Raw genomic sequence first — 22,924 nt, 5'->3', positions numbered from 1 at the left:
CTACCTGAGGCCGCCGCCGTCCCTGCCTCAGGAACTGACGAGAGCAGCCTGCGACGCGCTCCGCCTCCTCCGCCTGCGCGGCAGCGGCGGGGCTATTATGGGGCTGGTGGGGACGGCGGCTGTGCGGGATGGCGGCGCTGCCCTGCCTCATGGCTTCTGGGCGGCGGTGCGCGTCTGGCTGGAGAAGCCGCAGGTAGCCAACAGGCGGCTGTGCGGCGCCGCCGTTGAGGCGGAGGGGACTGTGCCGCTCGGGGAGGGTGGGGAAGCATCTCCCCCCCTCGCCGCCGTGTGTGGAGGCGGGGGGCAGGAGGGGCGAGCGGCATCTGCCGGGGCTGCAGAGCTGGGCCGGCTCTGGAGGGAGGTGCGCGGCCAGCTGCCGGCGGGGCAGGGGCGCCTTCCGCCGCCCCTCACGCCATGGGGAGGGCCAGGCCGCCGCTCCGAGCTCTGCGCCGTGCTGAGGACGCTGCTGCCCCGGCGGCGGCCCGTCGGCCCGCCCGCCCCGCCGACGAAGGAGCTGGCGGTCCAAGGTGAGCGGGAGCCCGGCCCCGAGACCGTGAGAGAGGGTGGGATGCGGGGCGCCGGGCCCCACCTCCTGCGCGGGGCGCGGCGGGAGCGCCCGCCGCTGCCGGAGCGCCGCGTTTGGGGGGTGCTGCATCTGTTGCAGACCTGATCATCTGAGACCGTCTCGCAGATGACATAAATACAACTTTTTTTCCTGTTTGTGGGAGTGCAGATGGATTTTTGTCCTTATCGTGCGCTTAGATTTTATCTTTTTGTGGTGGTGTTGTGCTTGTGCTAGGAAGTGTCAGCAGTTGAAATACAAATTACAGAGGCCAAACACCTGTAGGACTCTGTTTTAAACAACCCCCGCTTCGACCCTAGGAAAGCATAGTAGGGGAAGAGCTAACGTGTTATGTGTGAGGTACTGCTGAGATGGGAGGAGCACTCGGGGAAGCCAGGCACCCCGCTCCTGAGGAAGAGGTATAGAAAATGGCTCATCTTCTTCTTGTCTTCCTTAAAAAGAAGAGGCAAGAAGGACTGTCATTGTGCAAGCTCCTGTTGTGAGTAAGCTGCCCACGCAAAAATGCTGCTTGTAGCGCAAACCTAATTACGGGCTTGTAAGGAGTGACGGTAGCCTTTGAAAATGCAGAGTTAATGAAAAAAAGTAGGCAGCTGTGGCACGTGCCTGACCAAGTTGAACTGTTTGTGTTGATTTTCTTATTGTTTAGTATTGCTTGAAAATTAAGCTTGACTTTTTTTTTTTTTACATTGTGTGATGGTAATATGCTGCAGTAAATCCTACTAATATAAAGACACTTTTATAGGGTAGAGGTTGACACCTTTTTAAGATAAATTTTGGAAAAAGAGTTGATTTGGATTAAATACTAATAATAATGTTTTGAAAAGAATGAGAATTCCAGAAACAATTAAATTTACAATTCACAAAGACCTGTAGTCATTTATGGGGGAGAGCTGACTTAGGGTGCTCTTGTGGCCTATGATTCTTACTTTGATGCCTTCAAAAAAAGTATGCCTTAAAAAGTATATGTTGCAGTTTTGATTTATTTTTTCTTTTGATGTTAAGAGAAGATGTTTCTGAGCTACATCTCAAGAGCCTATCTGTAAGAAAAAGCCTAGGAGAATATTTCTTTTAATTAATATGTTTAAAATAAAAAAATGTTAGAGAGAGGATTGGCTAAGGGTGGGCCGAGATAGCAAGACTTGATATTTGCTCTATTGCTAATTATTCTTTCCTGTCTCACTCAGAAAATTTTGGACTCCTTTGAAATTTGATTAATTAGCCGATACAGCATTCTTAGTTTGAAGCTTTGCAGTTGTCAGAATGTTTGTTTTGATAGTAATTGAGAAACCGTTTTCAAAAATGAGAACTTAAGTTACTCTGAAGAAATCGCCCTGGATAAAAAAATAGCTAAAAAGATTTTTGCAACTGGTTTATAAAGTCATAATGCATACATATCATATGCCATAAGGAATATAATAAATGCTTTTAGAGTCACTTTATAGGAAGGATATAGGGAATAAGTTAAGATATTAAGATTTAAAAAAAGTCAGTAGCATGTGAGTACTAGGCTTTATTGTGCCGTTCATTTTTCACTGCAGTCGCCTTTCTTTTTATTTGTAAGTTATTTCAAAAGGACACACTCTCCCTCTCTCTGCTTTTACTTGTGTAAAAGTATGATACATGCATGATACATAAAAATCAAAAAGTATGATACATGCATGATTGATATTAGAGAATGAAATGTGACAAAAGTTGCAGAATATCTTCTTGAAATATGGTAGAGGCACTCAAGTGCATTGCCAGTTGTTTGTCAGCCCATCACAACTCTTCCAAAATCTCTAGTGTTTGGAATCTGTCACTGGACATAAACGTTTTATTCCACAGGTGATAGATACCGTTAAGATCACTAGTGTGGTTGCTGAACATAACTTAATATATTAACATAATACACGCGCCTTCACCTAAAAACAGATAGCCTCCCTTCAGAGTTATGAGATACTAATTTAGGGATAGATAACGCATTTTTTCCCAGTGCTTAGTTCAGGAACTCTTAATTGGGAAAGGCGCATGATGCTAAAACAGAAGCGTAGCTATACGCATTTATAATCACACAATAAATCCTGTGTTTGAACATGGCAAAATTGGTAGATACTACTAATAATACTGATTATTTTTTAATATTGCACTGATTGTTTATCTAATACTGGGGTGATATGTAGGTCTCTGTTAATTTGGAATGTGCTTCCCAGGACTCTGGATTTACTGTGGGTTAGGGGTAAGCAGTGGTTTTGTGCTAGACAAAAAATCTCATTGTCTAGCTTTTACTTTATTAAAATAGTTAGGTTTAAAGAAAATGAATAGTCTTACTGATTAGCCTTAGATATTTTGGAAACATCATGCAGCAGAATACTGAACTGTTTGAATTCTCAACATTTAGCAGGTTCAGATGCTAGGCACACCAAGAAATTGATTTATTCTTAGCATTGTCGTTCCTGTGTTGTCCTAGATCTTGCCTCACTAGTTTGCACTTAACGTAGTAAGGAGACAAAGTTTATTTTGCTGCTAACCAGGATGGTTTGCACCATGGAATAATATATCACTATTTACATATCTTTTCAGATCTTTACAATGGAACTGTGACCTTTCTGCCTTTGGAAGAAAACAGTGAAGGAAAATATCATATTAAAAAGTGCAATGTTTATCAAATTCAACTTACACACATAAAAGATGAGGAATGGTAAGTGCTGGGAATGAGAGAAGAAGCAAACCCTGAGTTATTGCAAGGATCACACCATGTTTTAGCACGGGTATCTAGGCGATTTGGTTTGTGTAATTTCCTGCTTGATTAGTAAATGGCGGTAGTGGTGTGATCTTAGTGCATAGTGTTTAGTTAAAAATGAAACATCTACAATACCCAAATCAACACAAACCAAATCTGTTTCAACTTTGAATGTATATGTTGACCGTACATGTGTGTGGTCTAGAAAAAGTATGCGTATTCTGATCACAAGGAACTAGGTATGCCTGTGAGAGAGGTCAGGTTCTGTGGATGTTAGTAAGGTTGAGGGTCAAATTGGAATTGCTATTTGAAACCTACTGAGCTTCAGTCATTGAAACGTAGACCATTGCAGCTTGGTCCTGAGCATCTGAGGGCATCATAGCTGTAATGAAATCTAAATAAAGTTAGAGATGGTGAAATAATGAAATGTGCCAACTGTTATATTTTCCTCCTAAATTTTCCTGTTGTTTTCATGAGTTTCATGAATTCACTTTTACTAGTTAGTCTTTGGATATACTGCTAAATCAGGTGGTTCATCATATGCGAGTCCTCAGTCATTGTGTTAAATCTAGCATGGACTCTCATATAGAGTGTTTGAATTGGCAGATAATGAGCTAACAAAATTCAGGGGAGACTGTTCCGTTACTCAGTAACGTCACTGTTTTATTTTCCTTTTGGTTTTGTGTATTACATATTTTGTTATTCCCCAGTCTACTTTTACACCTCTGATCTGCTGATTTTTTTTTCTACTTAATCATTCTTTTCTCTTTTTTTTTTTTTTTTTTTTAGGTAGCTGAGACAACGAAATACACTGTATTTATACAAAGGTTTTATTTTATTTTTAAAGGTCTGTGTCTATTGTAGCTCCGTTTCCAGAAGATTGGTTTTCAGATGGAATTGTATACCCCAAACTAGCATGGCTTGGAAATGAACTTTTGTCCAAACTGGCTAAATGGTCTGTGGAGCAAAAGCCCAGTGAGTTTAAAAGTACACTCTCACTCATTTCTGTAGCAAAATACAGCAAAGTTTATCAAGACCTTAAAGACAAATACAAAGAGATAGTAAAGGTAAGTTTGGCAATAAATGCAGTAATAATATGCTTTCCTATAATTGTTTTTGTTGTTTGTTTAGTGAAACTGCTTCTTTCACTGTTCTTTGTTTTTTGTTGTTTTTTTTTTAAATAAAAGAAGCAATTTAATTAAAATCTATGTTTTAAGGTTTGGTGTTTTGGTATTTTTCTGTGTTTGTGAGAAACAAACAATTTAGTTTTTGGAAGAACTGAACTGGGAAAGCAAGATTTGGAGCCAAATTCACACTAGATATCTGGAGGAGTTAAGTACTTTCCAGAATGTTTCCCTTCAAGTAAGGGTAGGTCAGTGAATGTGAATACTAAGTCATCCACACTAGAAGGCATAAATAAAGTACCACCTTGTCCAAAACCTGAAATAGTCTGGAAACAGCACTGGTATGTAAGCAGGTTAAATTTCCTGCTACTCTTTTTTTAAATTTATATGCAATATTAATGTGTCTTTCTGAGTTTGAGGAGCAATGTTGTAGTATTGTTTTATTCTGGGAATCCGGAAAAATGACAGTGATGATGTTAAGTGCTGTATGAAGTAATACCTATATCCTTATACACCGGACTCAAGCTACAAGCAAAAAAATTGGTAAATGCTTTTGTAAAACATATTGTGAAAATGTTGAAAGGTTTTACTGTTCATATTTCTGTACTAATAGAAAGATATATATGAGAGGAAAATTGGACTTGTGGGTAAGGTAATGGTTCAATCTTTAGCTCTGCAGTAGACTTCATGTAGTGTTGAGCATTTTAATCTTTGTGTCAATTCCTCATTTACGAAATAGGGATAATACTTCCACTTTCTGTCTTCCTACTTCAAATTTTGATTCTTCGTGTTCTCTTGTGCCAGGATAATTCTATGCCTGTTACGTTGTGAAAATAAATTTACAAATGCTTATATTATCAATGTTGCAAATAACAGGAATGATGTAAGTATTTTTCTTCTGAGAGAGTTGCATGCTCTATTGCAGATCAGATACAGTAGTTTACTTGTTGTGAGCTGCGGATATGGAGCCATAATGTTCTTGGAAACTTTATTGATTGGATGACAGCAGACATTCTTTATGCCATTATTCTTTTGTGTGACTCACAAAATCAAACAGTCTTTACGTTCTTTGTGTATATTTTTAATGAGGCTAAAATGCAAAATTTGTGAAGTGCAGGAACCTATTGAAGTGGATGAGTATCCAGATTACTCTAACTGACCACTTTTTGAAGTAATTTCAGATAGTGCAGAAAATATTTTTTCTATTTTTTTTTTTTTTTTTCCCCTGAAGGTGTGGCCTGAAGTGACAGATCCTGAGAAATTTGTTTATGAAGATGTTGCCATTGCCACTTACTTGCTGGTAGGGAACTGCTTTGCCTAATAATATTCTGTAAGGTTCTATTTCCTAATAATAGAACCTCTCTAAAGAAAATCAGTATTTTCATTTTGTAGTTGTTGCATTCTTTAAAATAGAATGACCTGGAATTATTACAGGCATACAAGGCAAAAGGAAGGGGGTAGGAGAAAGGGTGTGGGTTTTTTGCGTTTTGGGGGGGTGTTTTTTTTTTTTTATTTTGCTCTCATTTAAGCAGAACGACAAAGTTTTTATTACAATGTTTTCAAGTGTAACTTAAACTGAAAGTGGAATTCATGTCTATAACTATTCAAGTTGTGTTTGTATTCTAATCTTTGGTAGTACTCAACAGCATTTCAGGGACTTACACATAAGTGATCATAGAAGGTAAGCTTTTTATAACAGAATTGAAAAAAAAAATAGTGTGACAAAGCAAAGGGAAAATCAGTTGATTTGGTTTTTTTACTGCCCTATACCACAAAAATCAACACAATAACAATGAAAATTAAGTTTAGAGGGATACTAAGGCTTCTTTGTGAAGATATGGTGAAGATTTGCAGTTCTCTGTCACAAGAAGTTTGACGTACACAGGCAAGATGTATTTTTTATTTTTTAAGTGATAAAGTGAAAAGCACTGATGTAGCAGAAACATAGTGATTAGACGGACCAATCTGGAGATCAGAAGCTATTTTTTTATACATATTTCTATGACTTGTTAATTTTATGCTAAGAGTTTTTCCCTGCTTTGCCTTTCCCTGAGAAAAGTTCAGCTCAAATCCTGTCTTCAAATGCAATAAGGCTAACTGTAGGTGCTAGGAACACAGATAAATACTTGGTGCAGTTTTCAAAGGCACCTACCTATTTAAGAATCTATGAAAATTCTGCCACCTGCAGTCACTAGAAACTTCAGGTTTTTAAACAGCATCAAAATTTGTCACTGTGTAGGCACATCAATATTTTTTTGACTGCTATACAGAGTGCAGTTAAGAGCCCGTCTACCTTGAAGTATAATGTAGATACACCTCTTGCATCTTCTTTAAATCAGTATTTGTAAATAAGTTTAGCTCATTTACAGAACTTGTTGAGGACTAATTTATTTTGATAATTGACTGTTTAAACTTAGAACCCCAGTTTCTTTTCCCATTAAGATTTCTAAAATTGTCTGAGGAAGCCTGACTGACCTAGGTTACTCTCAATCTTGATTGTCACATTGGTGGGACAGAACTCTTTACATCAGAGAAATGATCATGAGGAAGTGGTCGGATAGTTGGATTGTTGTAGGTCCCTTCCAGCTGAACTACTCTATGGTACTGGCTTGTGGAAAGAGCTAAATAATAGACTTATCTTTTACCATATTTACCACCATGATAATATTGTATGTTGAAAATTAGTTCCCATATGTTAGGAATTATAATAGTTGTAGCCACAGGAAAATTTTGTAATGACACTCTTGAAAAAATGTTTCGCAAATTTTTATGCACATGAGTGTTAGTTTACAGTGATAATGTGTTTTAGCTGACATAGCAGTAATTTCCAAAAAGTTATTAAAGTCATCTAATAATTGCCTTATATAAATGAAAGCTTCAAGTATGGTATTAATAACCTAACCTCCTTGCAAAATTTTCAGTTATCTATATGATGGTATATAATAACTTATTATTTAGAAGTCCATTAAACAGGTGGTTAAGAAAAGGTAGGTCCAGTGTTAAATTTTTATAGATTTACAGCATTTAGATTGATATGATGGGAGGAGGGCTCATTTGACCTCATTTTACTCTGCATTCATATTAAGGTCACCTACTGTCTAGGCACATGCCCAAAGAAGTAGCTAGTCAGTTTGCATCATGAGAAACTCAGCAGGGGATGGAGGATAGGTGTGATCTGTGTAGGCGGTGATGAGGGATTTCTGGGATACAGCCTAGAGTGCAAAAGTGCAATGATTGGTACGTTTAAAAATGTAAACACAGCCTGATAATCTCATGGATTATCTGCAGCTTCTTTCCCTGTAGCAAAACTGACAAATCAACAAGCAGCAATGTTACAAATATTAATTTTTGTGGTTAAATGCTCTTGATGATTTTTGTTAGTCATAGTAAAAAATAAGTGTGCAGACTTGATGAATGTGTGCTCTGTAGCTTCTCGTTGAAGGAAAAAGAGTTTGGCAGTGATAAAAGGAGACTAATCCATGCCCTGCATACAAGCATCCAATTATTAACTAACTGTGAATTGCATAACTATGTAAAAATAACTAGTTATGTACAGAACAGGGACTAGAATTGGGCTAAAAGCTTTGGAGTCCCTTTAGCTGATGTTGGGGCAGCTGACTGTTGCTAGGTAAGCTACAGTTTGTTCAGTAGAAAGTGATGTTACATGTACCAATAGCCAACTGATTACAAAGAAAATTTTTTTTTAATTTCTTTTCAGCTCTGCCACCAATTCTTTCTTTAATACAGTGGATATAAATGCTTCTGTGGTGTTAATTGCAGAGACACTGTTGAAGTTTACTGGCTACTTCCCTTGCTTCCTCTGTTCGTCTCTCTTGCACTTCTTGTTTTAACAGCTTATTTTACATTTATGCTTGCTCTAGCCCAGGGTTGTACAGCCTTGATTAATTTCAACTTCATTAACTCAGAAGGGAGTGGAGGATGTGCTTAGCACTTAGAAAATGATTGATATTTTGCAACGTAATTCCTGCCCCTCTCCATAAACAGTTTTAGTGTCTTCTGGGTTTTTTTTTTCCTCCTCTAAAGTTATTTTCTTTGTGAGTACAGGGGATGTCTTCTGTCATATCTGCATTCTCTCCCATCTTTCTCCTTCCATTTCCAATAAACTTTGCTTCTTTCTTACAGGGAAACTTGAGAGCAGAAGTCTAAAATGTTTTCTTTTCTTATCTTAGATTCTTTGGGAAGAAGAGAGAAAGGAAAAAGGTTTGACCAAGAAACAGTCATTTGTAGATCTTGGATGTGGAAATGGTCTACTAGTTCATATTCTAAACAATGAAGGGGTAAATAGAGTGCTTTTTAAAATAATAATTAAAAAAATAGAGATAGTCAATATTCTTGTTATGCTTTCCTTTTATCTGGCATGCAAATAGCCAAAATTCAGTTAATTCATGTTGCTAAAATAGGATTTTGTCACTCTAGTTACCAGGAAAAAATCCTAGCGGAGCTTTAGAAACCTTTCACTTATTTATCTATTTTTATTAGTGCAATTCATTTCAATTCAAGGCTATTTGTTCTGAAGTAAGAAACTAAGATGGAAAATAAAAAGTAATGGTGTAATTTAGTTATGCTGTAGACAAAGCAAAAAGGAATAGGGAATCTTAACGTAGAGATTCTCTCTCACAAGAGCCTTTAAATGAGATGTTTTTCATGAACTTAATTTTATTGAAGGTGAATTCTACTTGTCATGTCCTGAAAATGTTTTTCTATATTTTTAAAAACAATCCTGGGATTTGTTAATTGTGAAAATGCCTAACTACATACTGTGCTTTTGAGAGTGAAAATGTGGCAACAGCAAAATTCAGTTTCTTCAGGCATAGTTTCTGAAACAACAAAAAAGAATCGGTGAGATTGAACAAAACCCAGTGAAGTTGCGTCTGTCTGTGTCAGAAAATTGTATTTTCCACTTTTGGGAGAACATGGTAAAATTTGTAGAGGAAATTAATATCTCCTGTTAGATCAATAGATGTCATTGGGCAAAAAAAAAGTCCCAAGTTCTCCTAACACAAGCTCTCTAGCCTTGTGTGGCCAGAAAAAATGGATCTAATACAAGATGCTATTTTCCCTGTAGACGTTTCTTTTTGTACACCATTAGGTCATCACTGCTGTAGCACTGACAAACATTGTTGACTGTCAAAAAAATCACGTGTGTGAGTTTTATGAGACTGTTTTTAGTAATTGATTTTGGTTAGTTCTGCACAGGGTTCTTGAAGTTCAAATACTATTACTTATGCATTCTTTATTTCTAGCTTTAGTTTCCAGTCCTATTTCCTCTTCCCATCAGTTCACGTAGGGAAGAGCGTGTTTGGACTCCAACAGCCTAACTGACTTCAGTAGTTGAAAGTTGGTTTTCCCAGCAAGGACTGTTTAAAATAGCACTCCTCCCTGAGCCCTGTGCTTGCTACAGTAATACTCGCCTTCTGAAAGGTTTTGGTCTTTTAAAAATAAAATACCAAACAAAACCCAATATTCTGCTTTTACTTTTGTAGAGATCCAGATTTTCAAGAGCACTTTCAGTAGGTGTGCCTAGGTAAAATTTCAAACCAGATATATTCTTACTGTTTCCTAGTCTTCCCCTTCATATTTAGAAGGGAAAGAAGGGATTAAAAGTATTCAGCTTCTGGCTGAAATGGTGAAGCTGTGTTTCGTTATGTGTCTAAATTTTAGTATGAATGAAATAATCAGTCTTAATACATACATTTAGTGAACCTGTTTGAAAACTTCTGCTGAAAGTAGTACTTAAAAATGATATGTTTTATTGTTCAAATGTTTCAGTATTCAGGTAGAGGAATTGATGTGAGGAGACGAAAAATATGGGACATGTATGGACCAGAAACGCATTTAGAGGTATTATGCAAATGTATGTCAATCTTATTGATTTGTAACTTTATTAATTTGTTCGTTGCTTCAGGTTCTGTTGATGCAAGTGTAATGAAACATACCAAGTTACAGACAGTTGTCTAAAGTGATCTGTGGGTTTGGTATGATGCCACCCATATGTCTTGCGGGACTATGAAGTAAGTTGTAAAGGGGATTATTAGAACAATGCTGTACCACACCCTTGCATATTTGCAACTTACTTCTTTTCAGCTGAGGAGGCTAGTATGATTTCCTGCTGCATGTACAGACATGCACACTATGAAACAATCTCTGATTTTACTGGAAGAGCAACATTAAGCAGCTTTGTTTGCACCACTGTACCTCATAAAAGATATTAGTATCCAAAGTTGTGAGTGGTTTATTCCTGAAAGTGATTCTGACCTTCTAGTGCTATGTGCTGTTTTGGGGACAAAATTGTTGTTGAACCTCAAAGGAGCCAATCCTCTGCTGTACTGACCTTGTGGTAAGTAATTGCAATAATAGCCTTCAAAAAAATGAACAGGAAAATTTGTCTGAAATAAGGATTATATTTCAAGTTCCACATTAGCATTTTTATGAGAACAGGAACAATTTGAGCCCAGGAACATTCACTTTAACTCCAGCTGTTCTTGGTCTTGTACTTGTTAGTGTGATACTGATGAACAGTTGCCCTTTGGAGGTGAGGTGTTCCTGGTTTCTTGTTCTCTAGACTCCTAAAATTTCTCACTCCGTTCTCTCAAAAATTGTCAGCTTCCACTATATTAAAAGAATTTTCCGCCTGTAGTTATTCTCTAGTAGTTTTGTTTAAAAGTTAATTCAACATATCTTTGAATGCTAACAACTTCTATTAAATCAACAAAAGAGCAGCAGTGGTCACAGATGGGAGGTGGAGCTTCCACAGTCTTGTGCAGTCTTCTCTTTGCCACCCTGCCTTTTGGGGTAGATTGCCAAAACTGTGCCAGATTCCTTTGCTGCAGTGTGCAACCACATCTTACTGAAAAGCTTCAAGAAACGATCCAAAACATCAAGCTGTGGTGCTCCTTTCTTCCTGTTGTACTCTATTAAGTACAGTTCTGATCATACCAAACAGCATCTTCTCTTTTCCTTCGTGTTATATATTCCTTTTTCTGCCCCTCTTTCTGTATTGTGGAAATCTCTGGATTTTGTACATTCATTTCATATTAAGGTCTGGCTGTTTACAGTTTTTCAGATTTCTTGACTCATAGGGAAACTTCTGAGCATCAGCTGTCCCTCTCTGCAGTATGAGGGAACAAGATAGAAAAGGATGGGTTTTATTCATCTTTTTAAAAGAAAAAAAAATTCACAGAGAACGCTTGAAAAAGCCAGACAGAAACAGTAAAAATATCCAAAATACACATATAAGGAAAGTACTAATTTATGTGGGAAGGTGTTGTATAATGAACAGGAAGGGTGAAATGATTTTGCAAGGCTCCTGTACAGGAGCCACAGAAGGAGAAAGCACCTGCTCACAGCCTTTTGTTACCCTCGAAGCTAATTTTGTTTTGATCTTTACTTAAAGCATGAGTTGCGGGATGAATATTGCCATCTGTGACACTCAGTGCCAATGCTAACAATATAAATGAATGTAACAGGTGGCACTTTGCATTGCCAAAGTGTTGTCAGACATGGTGAATACAAATTGATTATGGGTGACTGTCAAAATGTGGAGTATGGCACTGATAATTCATGCTATACCTAAATTGAATGATCAAAACTGAAATGTAATGTAGGAGTAACTTGTTTAATCAACCATAAGAAAACACTTATCAAACACTTGGTTTAACATCTACTAACCTGCCAAAAAGAAGTTTGTTACATATATTATCTAGAAATGTATATACATAACTAAAAATGGTCAGAGATACAGTGTTTGAAGTGAAAAATAATACACCATACTGGTACTTAAAACACCTAACAGTGCTTTCAGAAGAAGGGAATTGGAATGTAATAGAGGTAGTCTGAGGTTTCTGAAATTCCCTATTAAGTGTTGTTTTTTTAATTGCTATACAGATACTATTTTGCATATACATGTGAATTTTGACCTCATAAAACATGCATTTTGTATATAAAATGAGAGAGTATGGGCATCATTGTCAGGGCTTTTCCTAAAGGTCTGTGGAGATTCAAATTTAAAACTTTTTTGCAAATCTGCCCAATAATTATTTTGATTGGTATATGAGATTCATACACCTTTTTAGAGAAGAGTATGTATATGGACTTCCGGAGTATCAACATCTTTAAGTACTTTATTTGCTGAACTTAGTTCTAGGTAAGAAAACGTGTGTGTGAGAAAGACAAACACTAAAGGCACTCTAAAACTTTTGAAGTTTAACCTGTATGAAGAATTCATCCCGTTTGGTGGTTGGTTTTGGGTTTTTGTTTGGTTTTTGTGTAGTGGTGGTTTGTGGGGTTGTTTTGGGTTTTTTTGGTTTTGTTTGTTTTGGTTTTTTGGGGGTTTCTTTTAAGAATATCAGAATAGGGTATTCTTGAGACTAATAACTCTTCTGTGAGTCAATATTGTGATGGGAAAACTTCTGTGCTGATGTCTCCTCAATCCATATATATTGAATTTCCAGGAGGCAAAATGCTCTTCTAAAGGCCAACAAAGAAGCCCTCTTTCTCTAACCTGTTGTTTCCTATTTTTGCTCCTGATTTTGCCTGTATCATAAGGTAGTTTTGACATAACTTGGAAGGAGATGGAATGGCAACATAGACAAGAGGGAAAGTGTTAGGCTGGGTTAGGTTTATTGTACGTGAATGATAGGGTGTGAAGAGTGGTGTATTAGGATTTGATTTGGGAAGAGCCTGTGAAAGAAGAGGAGATAGTAAAGCTGTGTTCTGATTTAATTGCTGTGTGAGTCCTAGGACTGTAAGACATAGCAAATTAAGTGACTTTCTGAAAAATTGAGTCTAGACATGCATGTGACAGAAGGAGAATGGCAAGAAATCATAGTCCAATGTATGATATTTGTTTACAGATATTTAGGGTGCCAGATATTGTAATCAGAATTGTTATTCCACTCTTTGACTGACCAATATTTTGTGGGTAGCTGGTGCTAAATTACTTCTTTGTAGCTATAAAAAAATTACTGCCTGGTAAAAGTGCAGATTGAGGAAAACGTTGGTGTCTGTGGTTTTCATTCACCTTGTTTTTGTCAGCTTGTATGATTTTATTTTGTTGCTTAGTACTTTAAATGTATTTTATTTGTTAATAAAGAAACCTGTAATAAAATTCACTTAATGTATTATTTGTTCTTTTTAGGAATCTACAATCATGCCAGGTGACAGTCATCTCTTTCCAGATACTGACTGGCTCATAGGAAACCATTCAGATGAATTAACACCATGGATACCTGTAATTGCAGCTAGGTATTTGCAGAAGGAGGGGAGTGGGAGGGAAGGAATTAAAAAAAACCAAAACATAATTACCTATGTGTGCTTGGTGAAAACTGTCACTTTTGCAGCCACGCCTGCTGTCCTTGCAGGACTTGCTGCTTTTGATGCCAATTGATTTTTACAAAATGATGTTCTTCCTGTGGAGAAGCACAGATACAGTATTTACTTTCTCATAAAATTCAGTACAGCATTTTGCTTTTGAAGTTCAAAAACCAGAAGTGATCTTTATTCTTTAGATGTGAATCTGGTTAGTTGGTTTGTTTGTTTCTGTTGGTTCTGTCTTTCCTTGAACTGTTGTGCTCTTCACAACCAGCTGCAACAGTTTAATATCTAGAGATTTGGTCCTGCAAACCAAGTTGGCACAATAATTTGCTATAGCAAATACTTTGAAACAGTATTTTTGATTATGCTAGTAGATCTACTGAAAGAGGAACATATAAATATTATTTCATGAAGATTTGTCACTTAATAAAAATTTTCATTATTGTTTGTATCTGATGGGTATTTGTTAAATTTGTGTGTTCTCTGAAATAACTTTCCATTCATCAGTTTGTTACCCTTTTTGCAGGTCTTCCTATTCGTGTTGCTACTTTGTGCTGCCATGTTGCTTCTTTGATTTCCATGGAAAATACAGCCGAAGACAAAGCAAGAAAACTCAGTACAGAGAATATCTCGATTTTGTTGCCCAAGTGGGATTTGTATGTGGCTTTCACGTGGAAGAAGATTGCCTTAGAATTCCATCAACAAAAAGGGTAATTTTGGACTGTGTAGGGCTTTTGTCTTTTTTTTTTTTTTAAACCTGCTAGCTATCTAAAGCATATGGACGTTTGTTCATTATTATTGTTTGTTCATTATTATTGTTGCAAGATCAGACTGTAGTCAGTTGCATTACATGAGGCAATATGCTCTGAAGGGAGACTAAAAATATTCATTGTTTTCTTGAGTAATCTGCTCATAAGGTCATAGGTACAATCCTAAAGGCAAGAAAGAATGGAAGGTTTTATGGTTATTTCTTATGCCATCCTATAGGATGGATTTTTTGCCTTAATTTTTCCAGCAGCCCATGTTGCTTATTTGTACTTAATTTTGGTGTTTTTCATGTCCTGCGAAATCTTCTCAGAGTAGGAAGAGGTGTCCAGATTTAATTTTGTAAATAATCTGAGGGTCAGGAACAGTCTCTTTGTTCTGTGCTTGTATGGCATGATGGATTATGGTTCGATTACTGGATTTCTTCTGTGGCAGCGATTCTTGAAAACTAAAATTAAAAAACCCTCAGATGTTAATGAGCATTGAGTTTTGAATGGATATCTCCTGTAGGTAGATTTAGAAGCCTGCATGAGGCATGTGCAGGTTGGGGGGGCTGTGTGTTAAGTATGGGACTCTGTATAAATAGTGACTTTCCTGTTTCTACTAAAATAGGTATGCCTTATTGGAAAAAATAGGACCTATCCACCTATAGAATGTGCTCTGATTGACAAGCAGATAACACAGTATATTAATAATCGTCAAACCTGTGCTGTGGTCACGTGTGACAGAAGAGTTGGATTTAATCATAAGGATCACTCTGATGGTGTATGCAAAGAAGCAGGCTCAGAACTTCCTGAAAATGAGACTAATGCTGCTGGTACAATTTGGATGCCTGGATTTCAACCCAGAGAAAAAGTAGAACAAATCAGAAATTGTGCTTCCCTCCCTCGGGATTTTGTAGATGATGTGGTTCTCAATGTGGCAAACTTGCTGTTAAATGCAACCCCCCAAAAATCGTGTTCTAATATGCATGGTGGAAATATGAATACCTGGAATCAAGGAGGTGAGATTGTCTTTCCTTTATATTATCTTTTGCTTTTGCTGGCAGAAGATGTCTTTACCAAAACAGAATATGTCATTGACCAAAACAGAACACACTACATCTACTTGGGGAGAATATTAAGTTTCTTTTTGATAGTTATATAATAATTAGCTATAATTCTGTAAGAATTCTGTAAGAAGTGCTTTTAAGTGCCATTTGGTTACAACACAATTAGGAATTTTTAGTTTAGTCCAAGGAAGAAAAAGAATAGAAGTTGCTGTTAATTTTATAAACATTCAGTTAATTCTCTCTACTGCTATCTTTCCATTTTCCTCTGTCCATTTTTATTATTTACTCACTGTAGTTCATCATATGTTACTGTTACAGGAGATCCTTTGAGTCATTCTCTCTTCTCTCTAACTATGTGCATGTAAACAGTGCTTACTGCAATAAGAGTTATATGCTACTGTAAAAAAAGCAGGGAAAATAAAAAAATCTGTCTTACTGTGGAAATTCTGACTTGAGTCCTGTAGAACGAAAGCTGCTATTTTACAGACAATAGCTGTACAGCATATAAAACACATATCACTGACGATATTGGGAGTACAAAGTTGCTGCAGTACTGGTAGGTAATTCATAGATTCTGCTCATAATCATTAATCTACATAAAAGTTAAGTTTTCTTAGTATTTTATATATATACATTTTTAATAGCTACACCATTATTTATTGCAGAAAGCCTTTCCTTGAAAGAGGTAGCAGAACACTTAAATAAAGAGACTTTAAAAAGGCTAAAGAGTGAATATGGAGGCCTGCAGACACTACTCAAGAACAATTATCAAGTATTTGAAGGTAAAGAAGGGGTTTTGGTTTTTTGTTTTGTTTTTCTTTAATCACCTATTTTTATCTCCTCTCAGTTAAACTCAGCTGAAAAATTACTGTGGTGGTGGCTTTTTTAACTGCTTTCTATACCTTTGTGGAAAACTGAATATTCTTTATGTGCCCATTGCTCCAAGATACTGTTAGTAAAACTCTTTCGAATGAGATTGGTAAGGCATCTATCAGCAAAGAGTTGTTCTAGACCGACTGTATCTGAAAAGGCAACCCTTTAGTTAAAGTGGCTAATTTAATGCTGTTTGACTTAGGGAATTTTTATTTTTCTCTGAAGTACTGATGATTTTGGGGCTGTCAAATGCAGAGCAACTTCACTAAAGCATTTAACTGAGACTTAGTCTAGCCTTACCAAGTCCCACGGTGTAAATGCAAACCCAAAATAAAACTAGTCTCCATAAGAACCTGTAACTGTGAGGCTTGATGAGTTTATATCACCTGTGGTAGCATGACAGAAAGAACTGAGTAGCAATTTTCTGTGGTTGGCTGGGTTTGTTGGTAGCTGGTTTTTGGTGGGTTTTGTTTTGTTTTTTTTTGTGGTGGTGGTGGTGGTGTGTGTCCGTCCGTCCGTCCCCCCTTCTTGTAATGTGGTGATGGTGTGTTTTGGTTGGTTGATTTTTGGTGGCTTGTTTTTTTTTTTTTGTCAGTGTGGAGTTTTGCAAAAGTAAGGTCTAGCTTTGCAGTAATACAAGATCTTCAAGGTTTTATCAGTATTTAAGGCTACTTCAAATTTGGAAGTGTGTGAACTTCTTATGTCCCAACAATTTACATCAGCTGTAAAATGATGATCAACTAATCCATGGCAAGTCATCCTGAGTATGCACCCCAGTTGCTGCCAGTGGTTAGTTTAGCCCAGTTTAGCATCCACTAAGGATTTCTGTACACTTCGCAATTATAAAATGTGAAGCCGTACTGAAATCTGTTTGAATTACCATCCATTGAAAAGCGTTGGTATATTGCATTTGTTATGTGTCTGAATTTGATTCCCTATCATTAGGGATAGGTGGAATAGATTTACAACCTGTTACACAGAATACCTCTGAAGAAAGACTAGGATTAAGGCCAAGTCTTTCTCAGTAATTTACAGCATGTGGGAAGTCCCTGGAGCTTCAGTAGAGACCATTTGATTCTTTCCTTCAGTAGCATGTCCCCATAACAAGGGACTTTTACCAGCAGGTGGTCTGGAAGGACATTGCTCATGCCAAAGAGGACAGAGAACAACATGGCTACAGCTCTCTTGTCATCTTTACTCAAGTGTTTTTCTTTTAAAGACATGGAAAATGGATGGATGCACATACACAAAAAAGAAGATGCTTAGAGTAACTGATCTCTGGCAGTTTCTTTTGATTTGGCATCTTGTCCAATACAGGACTGATTTTCTGGAAAAAAATATGCTTTATCATAAATAGCACTGTATCTGCTCATTTTTCCTCATCTTTTGAGAGAGATTTTAAAGCTCTGCTGAACGCACTTCTGGATTGGCTTTGTATGAGTTCAGATCTGTTTGTGTATCACAAGGAAACCTGGAGGGATGAATTCATCCAGGCCTCAATAGGTATTATTAAAGCTTTCACTGGAGTCATTACCTTTTGAATAGTGGTTATCAGAATGCAGAATGGTATCAGTTAACTATGCCAAGCTACAAGTGTGTGATACAGAAGGTATGATTGAAGCAGAATATGAAAATAGCATGGCAACTTAGAAGTGGCAGATTCTTCCCTTCTCATTTTCACTGTTGTTTTTCATCTACATTTTTTCTTTCTCTCTTAACTAACTTCCTTTTATTCTGTTTTGTTTACACATTTAAGAAGTTTACAGAGGTTCACAAATGTGTGTGTGTAGTTTATGGTCCTAACACAGCAAAGGAATTTAAAAAAAAAAAGTGCCAAATCTTTATTAACCAATGATAGTTCACTGTTGATTCATATGAAGGATTAGACTTACTTCTCTGGTGCAGTGTATTTTTGGGTCAGTGAACTATTGTCTTTGCAAGAGCATTCCTGTGTAGTGAAAGTAGCAGAAGACTCTTAATAGATTTTTGCTGGTAATCACATTTTAAATGTGGAGTAATAAAATTCTGAACACGGGAAGGATTACAGTTGTTGAAGTTGAAACTTCTTTGTCAGGACTTACAATCTAAATTCAGAGGAAATTCAGTCTAAATTATCCTAACTGCTATATTTAAAACAAACAAACCTCTACAAGGATGATACAAAGGTGCCTCAAACTATTCAGCATCACAGTAAAACATCTCACAGGGAAATCAATCAATTCTTCCTTAGACAGTGTCTATATTATCTTGGTTTGTTGTGCACTTCTTTCTATTTCTGTACAAATGGCATATTTGGTTTTGCCTGTGTGATCCATTTGTAGAATATATATTTTATTCACAGAATGTCACTATCTATTTTTTCCAGTACAATTCCCATAGCTGTCTATTAACAGCTGCATTCTTGTTTGTTTTTAAATCTTAGTTCTGAATGGGAGAGTTCATATTCGTGACTGGAGAAAAGAGAAACCATCAAGGAAAACTAAGCCTGAAGTGAAACAACACCTTTCAGCTGAAGCATTTAAAACACGTCTCTGTTGGTTTTTCATTCATCATCCTGATGGTTGTTCTTTGCCTTCTGAATCTTGCCCGTATGCTCATGGGACTGAGGAGCTAAGGCAGTCTCAGATTATTAAAAAGAAAAAACATATACAGTAATAAAATGCTGCCACTTATGCTTAAGCTTGTGTACATAACTAAATCTATGATTGACTTTGGGACTGCCTAGTGCATGACGATCTGTACAATACGGAGGGTTTTTCCCCATTCCTATGCATCTTATTTTCCAGTTGGTTTACAAGTTCTCCTGTATTTTTAATTCTTTAATTTTTTTATTAACGTGGAAAAGGTGTAGTAAAGTACACTTTTGGATTTTGTCATGGCTTGTCTAACATGTATTTGTGTAAGTAGAAAAGTTTAAAAAACTTAATTTCCTAGGACACTCTTCATGATCCTTGATCAGATCAAATGTACATGATGCAGCATTTTCAAACCCTGAAATTAGCTGTTTCATTCCAAATTTTCCAGGAGGATTTATGGTTTCTTACGGGAGTCAGAAATGGGAGAGATTTAACTCTTTCCTGACCTAAGAGCTTCCTCTCCATGTTACTGTGGAGTAATACTACATATTAACCTTCCTTTCTTGGTCAGACCCTAGTTCTCCTTTCCTTCCTTTTCATACTGATTCAGAATGAGTGTTGGTTTGAAGAATAACTTTCTGGGAAATTGTTGTGGAAGTCTCCACATGTAGGTGTAGGTTTTTAGGGCTCTGTAGGCCATACTGTCCTTTCCCTCTTTTTTTAAAGTAAGGAGTAACAGTAGAAAATGTATTTAATAATATTGGAATGGTAGGGTTTCTGCTTATCAGGTAACAAAGGAGTGTCTTAGCACCTTGAGCAGGTTATGATTTTCTTTGGTCGACTATTCTTTTCTTTAAAAGGTTTAACTTTTAAATGCGCATCCAAAGAAGGGCAATGAAGCTGGTGAAGGGTCTGGAGCACAAGTCTTATGAGGAGCAGCTGAGGGAACTGGGGTTGTTTAGCCTGGAGAAAAGGAGGCTGAGGAGAGACATTATCGCTCTCTACAACTACCTGAAAGGAGGTTGTAGAGAGGTGGGGGTCAGTCTCTTCTCCAAGAGTAGAAGTAACAAGCGATAGGAGAAGAGGAAATGGCCTCAAGTTGTGTCAGGGAAGGTTTAGATTGGATATTAGGAAAAATTTCTTCACTGAAAGGGTTGTCCAGCATTGGAACAGGCTTCCTAGGGAAGTGGTGGAGTCACCATCCCTGGAGGTATTTAAAAGACATGTAGATGTGGTGCTGAGGGACACGGTTTAGTGGTGGACTTGGCAGTGTTGGGTTAACGGTTGGACTTGATGATCTTAAAGGTCTTTTCCAACCTAAATGATTCTATGAACTTAGCAGAAATCCTAATTATTACTCAGTGACAGTCATTGAACTAGTGTCATAATTAATATCTGTCAACTGCTAAGTAGTTGCAAAGTTCAGTATCTGCTATACAAGCTCTGAGGTAAGGACTGGTGTTGGTTCTGACCTAGCTTGTATACTGTTAGTGTGGAAACTCTGATCTACTGAGAAAAGACTTTGATTCCAAATCCTACTTAAGAAAGGGCAAGATTAAAAAAAAAAAAGTTACTAAAGAAATGTGGAGGTGAGAGCAATGACGTAGAAACTGATTGCAGAACAAAGAGATCTAGGGGTAAGAGTGAATAAGCCATGTGAGAACTGTGTAAGTGCTCAGGGAATCTGAAGAACAAAGGAAAGATATAATTGAAGACAAAGCAGAGGAAAAATGAAAGATGACACTGGAAACACTTTTCAAAACAGTTCCAAAGGCACTTTTCTCACACCCTAACTTTAAGCCAACAGGTTCCAGTCCATTGCATGCAGAAGAAGCAGAGTCTAAATCTGCTGACAGGGTGGGAGCAAAGAACTGACCGAAGTGGTGTATGTTCCCCCTTCTCCCTTTAGATTTCTCTACTGATCCCGGAAGAAGCAGCTCTTGCTGGATAGTGATGACCCTGATAATTGCAGCAGCGCCTTGCTCATGAGTCACATACCACATTATCCAATATGACACGTAGTACAGCTACCTGGCCTACCTCTAGCAGCTGTGGTAGGCTCTGAGCCTTCCCCCAGGGCTCTCGTCTGCTGTGTTGTGTACCACGTCCTGAATTTAGCACTGATCAGTGCTGTGTTACAGTCATTACAGAATTTACACATTTTTCAAAAGAAGAGATACCCTCAGGTGAATCACATTCTAAGGGGCAAGTTGGATGTAGTTCAGTTGTTATTGGACTAAGGGAAAGAATAGTATAAGCCAGGTAAACTGCAACTGTTACAAAGCAGGGCAGTGCAGTAAGGGAATGCAGTTGACAGTATAGTTACTGTTGTAAGAATCTCAGAAAAATATTTAGCTTATTGAGGGGACAAGAGTTGAGAAAAGCCATGGAATGGTATAAACTTGCACGTAAACAAGTGATGATGTTGCCTTAGTTAGCCTTTGTCTGGCTACGTGCAGAGTAAGAAGAGCTCCCCAAGGTGCTTATTTACTATGGTAAACATACTAATCTGTTTGATGAGGAGGAGGCCCCTGTAAAATTAAGTTCATGCTATCTCTGGATGGAGATTGTTTCCAGATGGTGCAAGGAGCAAAAACAGATTTTCAATTCTTTTCCAGTCATTGGTGTCTTCCCTAATGATCCACCTTGGGGTAGGATGTGTTTGATTTGAAACAGGTGATTTCCTGAGTTAGAGTTCGCCTGTGGAGCCCCTTAGATGGGCTTGCAGGAAGTCAGGGTTAAGAAGCTGGAAGAAGGTTGGTTATATTTTGGTGGTTTTGTGTGGTTTTTTTTTTCTTCTTTCCATTAAATGGGGAATGAAATACCTGCTTGACTCATTGAAGTAACAAATATGCACATGATAAGACTAGTGAATTAGTTTTAAAACTACCTTTTTTATTATTTGTGCAATGCTATGATAACTAGCATAGCATATATTGCTGTAGTAGACTGCCTCCTTTGTATAGACTTTGTATAGACTTTGAACTCACCGGCATGCAGATCTGTCACAGATGCATTATGGCTGTTCCCCTTCCTGCTTGGCATCACTGCAGGTGGCAAGCCAGCCAGCAAATCTCCTGTAATTACAGAAACTTCCCTGTTGTTTGGAGAATTGGTAAGAGAACATTTTTGCATCCAAATGCAAGCCTTATATAATTCTGCATTTAAATGTGAAGGTAACTGCTGAACATGTAAAATAGCTCTACTTTATCTAAATTCTGTATATTGTTGCTTTTTCTGTGATCCACAGTCTTAAAATGGCATTAATACAGTATTCAGCTTTGGCAATGGATGAAGTACTACACAGAGTAAGAATCAGTTATGCTCTTGATAAAATAGCTCTTGCTCCACAAGGGATTCAAGCATGAAGACTCAATTGTTCAGGTGACACTGTCATTTTACTCCTTAGTTAATTAGCATCACTACCCATTAGTTAATTTGGCTTTACTTGAGGCCTATTTTATAGAGGGAAATACTTGCTGTTGTAGATACCTCACAAGAGTGAGAATATAAAGAGAAGTTAGATGTCAGATTGCAATCAGAAATGCTGGGATCTAGAGATTTTGCATTTCCATCTGTAGATGTGCTACAGTTTCATTACTTCTATAGAAATATTCTAAATTAAATAAGAACAAAAAAAATCTGTATTTACATTGTCCCTTAAATCTCAGTAAAGGACTGAATTTTAGTTTTTAATCAGATTCCTAAAACTGAAAAAAAACCCACAAGACAATATTTTTACTTATGGAATATCTATATAGAGCTTCAGAACAGTCTATTTTCTGGCATATTTCAAACCAGGAAAACTTTCTGTGTATGTATCATTTGGATTGTTTGTTTACAATTTTACTGTCACTACTTCATGTTATAAATTATTAGCCTAGATTTAGAGCAATTCCT

General features: G+C 37.3%; 2 protein-coding genes across 2 annotated transcripts in view; one reads left to right on the top strand and one right to left on the bottom strand.

Annotated features, from left to right (window-relative positions):
- The window catches only part of ACOX3 (acyl-CoA oxidase 3, pristanoyl), a 44,953-nt gene extending 44,814 nt beyond the window's left edge, over positions 1 to 139 (bottom strand). The window contains exon 1 of the mRNA XM_075499678.1: positions 5 to 139. The gene's annotated coding sequence lies outside the window, so the exon portion shown is untranslated. The remainder of the gene's footprint in view (positions 1 to 4) is intronic.
- TRMT44 (tRNA methyltransferase 44 homolog) lies at positions 98 to 19,293 on the top strand. Its single transcript, XM_075499684.1, has 11 exons — positions 98 to 527; positions 3,143 to 3,260; positions 4,150 to 4,369; positions 5,658 to 5,726; positions 8,617 to 8,724; positions 10,217 to 10,288; positions 13,584 to 13,690; positions 14,286 to 14,469; positions 15,137 to 15,527; positions 16,241 to 16,357; positions 18,871 to 19,293. Exons 1-11 carry the CDS (start codon positions 98 to 100, stop codon positions 19,101 to 19,103), a joined length of 2,049 nt encoding a protein of 682 aa, XP_075355799.1. The 3' UTR covers positions 19,104 to 19,293.
- Positions 19,294 to 22,924: the final 3,631 nt, after the last annotated feature.

The sequence above is a fragment of the Mycteria americana genome, chromosome 4 (genome assembly GCF_035582795.1).
Source record: "Mycteria americana isolate JAX WOST 10 ecotype Jacksonville Zoo and Gardens chromosome 4, USCA_MyAme_1.0, whole genome shotgun sequence".
NCBI lineage: Eukaryota > Metazoa > Chordata > Aves > Ciconiiformes > Ciconiidae > Mycteria > Mycteria americana.
This window is presented reverse-complemented; position numbering and strand designations above follow the sequence as displayed.

Bases quoted from the DNA above. Each gene is read 5' to 3' on its own strand.
- TRMT44 (XM_075499684.1), top strand. From the start codon at position 98: ATGGGGCTGGTGGGGACGGCGGCTGTGCGGGATGGCGGCGCTGCCCTG. The intron at 3,261-4,149 runs GTAAGTGCTGGG...TTATTTTTAAAG, and splicing joins CACATAAAAGATGAGGAATG to GTCTGTGTCTATTGTAGCTC. The intron at 5,727-8,616 runs GTAGGGAACTGC...TTCTTATCTTAG, and splicing joins CCATTGCCACTTACTTGCTG to ATTCTTTGGGAAGAAGAGAG.